Here is a 1,470-nt window from a genome sequence, read left to right on the forward strand (position 1 = left end):
CGGGACCTGCTCCTCACGACCCGCAGTCTCAAAGATTTCCAGGCCCGGCTGTTCAGTTTCCATGGCTGCTGCCATGTTGCATGTTGCTGGAAAAAACAGAGCAGCAGAGCTTGAGCTCCAGCAAACCCTCACTGCACACTCCCAACACACCCCACGGCAAAAATGCTTTAAGAAAACCATCCTTTCACATGGGGAATAAAACCCACAGCACAAGGAAGAGAAGCTCCCACCTGCTTCTTTCCCTCCGAGACCTCCACAAATCACCTCATGGCACTGACACCAGAACAGGGGATGATCAGGAGAGGAGCAAGAGCTGGGACACACAACTGCTCAGAAGAAACACTGGTGGCTGATCTGGAACCATCAGGCCACACAACAGGCTTAGGCAGCTTGTCCTTATTCCCATTATTCTCCCATAACTTCTTGGGTTTGTTTGTATCTCCTTTCAAACTAAGTTCAGAAGGGTCTAGCAGTGATCACCACTATTATAATGTCCCAATTACAAATACCAGAAGGGGACACAGAGAAAAAAGCATTTCCCAAACAGATTTATCTGCAACACAAGCCTTATCTGCCCAACAGCCTGTTAGTTCAGCAGATATCTCTTCCTGCAGGGCTTTACAAAGTGTATCTGAGCTGAAATTGTCAGCCCAGACGTCTGGCAAGAGGAAACCAAGTCCTCCCACTGTAAATCCCAGAGCTGAGGGCAGCTCCAAAAGGATCCAAGCTATGAACTCCTGTCACATAGTTCATTCCTGGAGAGCCCAAGGTGTAGGGTTGTCAATCCTCAAAGGCAGGGAGGGGGTGTCTATATATAGCCTGGAAAGACTGCACAAGTGTTGTGTACGCTGCTGGGGCAGAGCATGTTGGCCTGACAAAACACTACCACAGCCTAAATAAAGCATTTCCCTCGAGCAAACAGGCACTGAGGATCGCTGGAGCTCAAGGCACAGGCTTGGGCAGCTGGCAGAGCTCTCTGGTGGACTGGCTCTGCCATGGCTCTCCAGAGCAGCTGAGACATCTCCCCAAAGGAGTGAAAAAGATGTGGTCTGCACCTTGACACAAACCCATCTTAACACAAATAGCTTAACTTCACCTCTGGCAACGCTAACAAAACAAACACTGGTCTTTCTTCTGCTCCCACTAATCACAGCACAAAAATCCAGAACAGAAGAGCTCTGTCCAAATGGAAGAAGGATCCAAGGCATGCACTGAGCAGTGCTATGCTGGAGACAGCGTCAGGAACTGACAATGAACCTTCAAACCTGAATTGCAAATCTCGTTTCATCTGAAGAATTCCAACAAAGAAAAATCCTCCTTTCCCCACCTACCCCCAGATGCTGCTATTTCTTAACCCGACCTACTTCTCGCAGGAGAAGGGATAGAAACCGAAGAGCAGGAGACGTTAACGAGCCAATAGCAGTGGGAACGGCCACCCGACACGGGAATGTCAGTCCGGGGGGTGGCGCC

At 49.7% G+C, this 1,470-nt stretch overlaps 1 protein-coding gene across 1 annotated transcript in view; it reads right to left on the reverse strand.

Annotated features, from left to right (window-relative positions):
- DPP8 (dipeptidyl peptidase 8) overlaps positions 1-75 on the reverse strand; it is a 22,041-nt gene extending 21,966 nt beyond the window's left edge. Inside the window, 2 exon segments of the mRNA XM_005424240.2 lie at positions 1-3; positions 6-75. The exon segment at positions 1-3 is cut by the window's left edge and continues 138 nt beyond it. Of these exon segments, the coding sequence (XP_005424297.2) occupies positions 1-3; positions 6-75 (73 nt within the window).
- Positions 76-1,470: the final 1,395 nt, after the last annotated feature.

This window comes from Geospiza fortis, unplaced genomic scaffold (assembly GCF_000277835.1).
Source record: "Geospiza fortis unplaced genomic scaffold, GeoFor_1.0 scaffold2, whole genome shotgun sequence".
Classification (NCBI taxonomy): Eukaryota; Metazoa; Chordata; class Aves; order Passeriformes; family Thraupidae; genus Geospiza; species Geospiza fortis.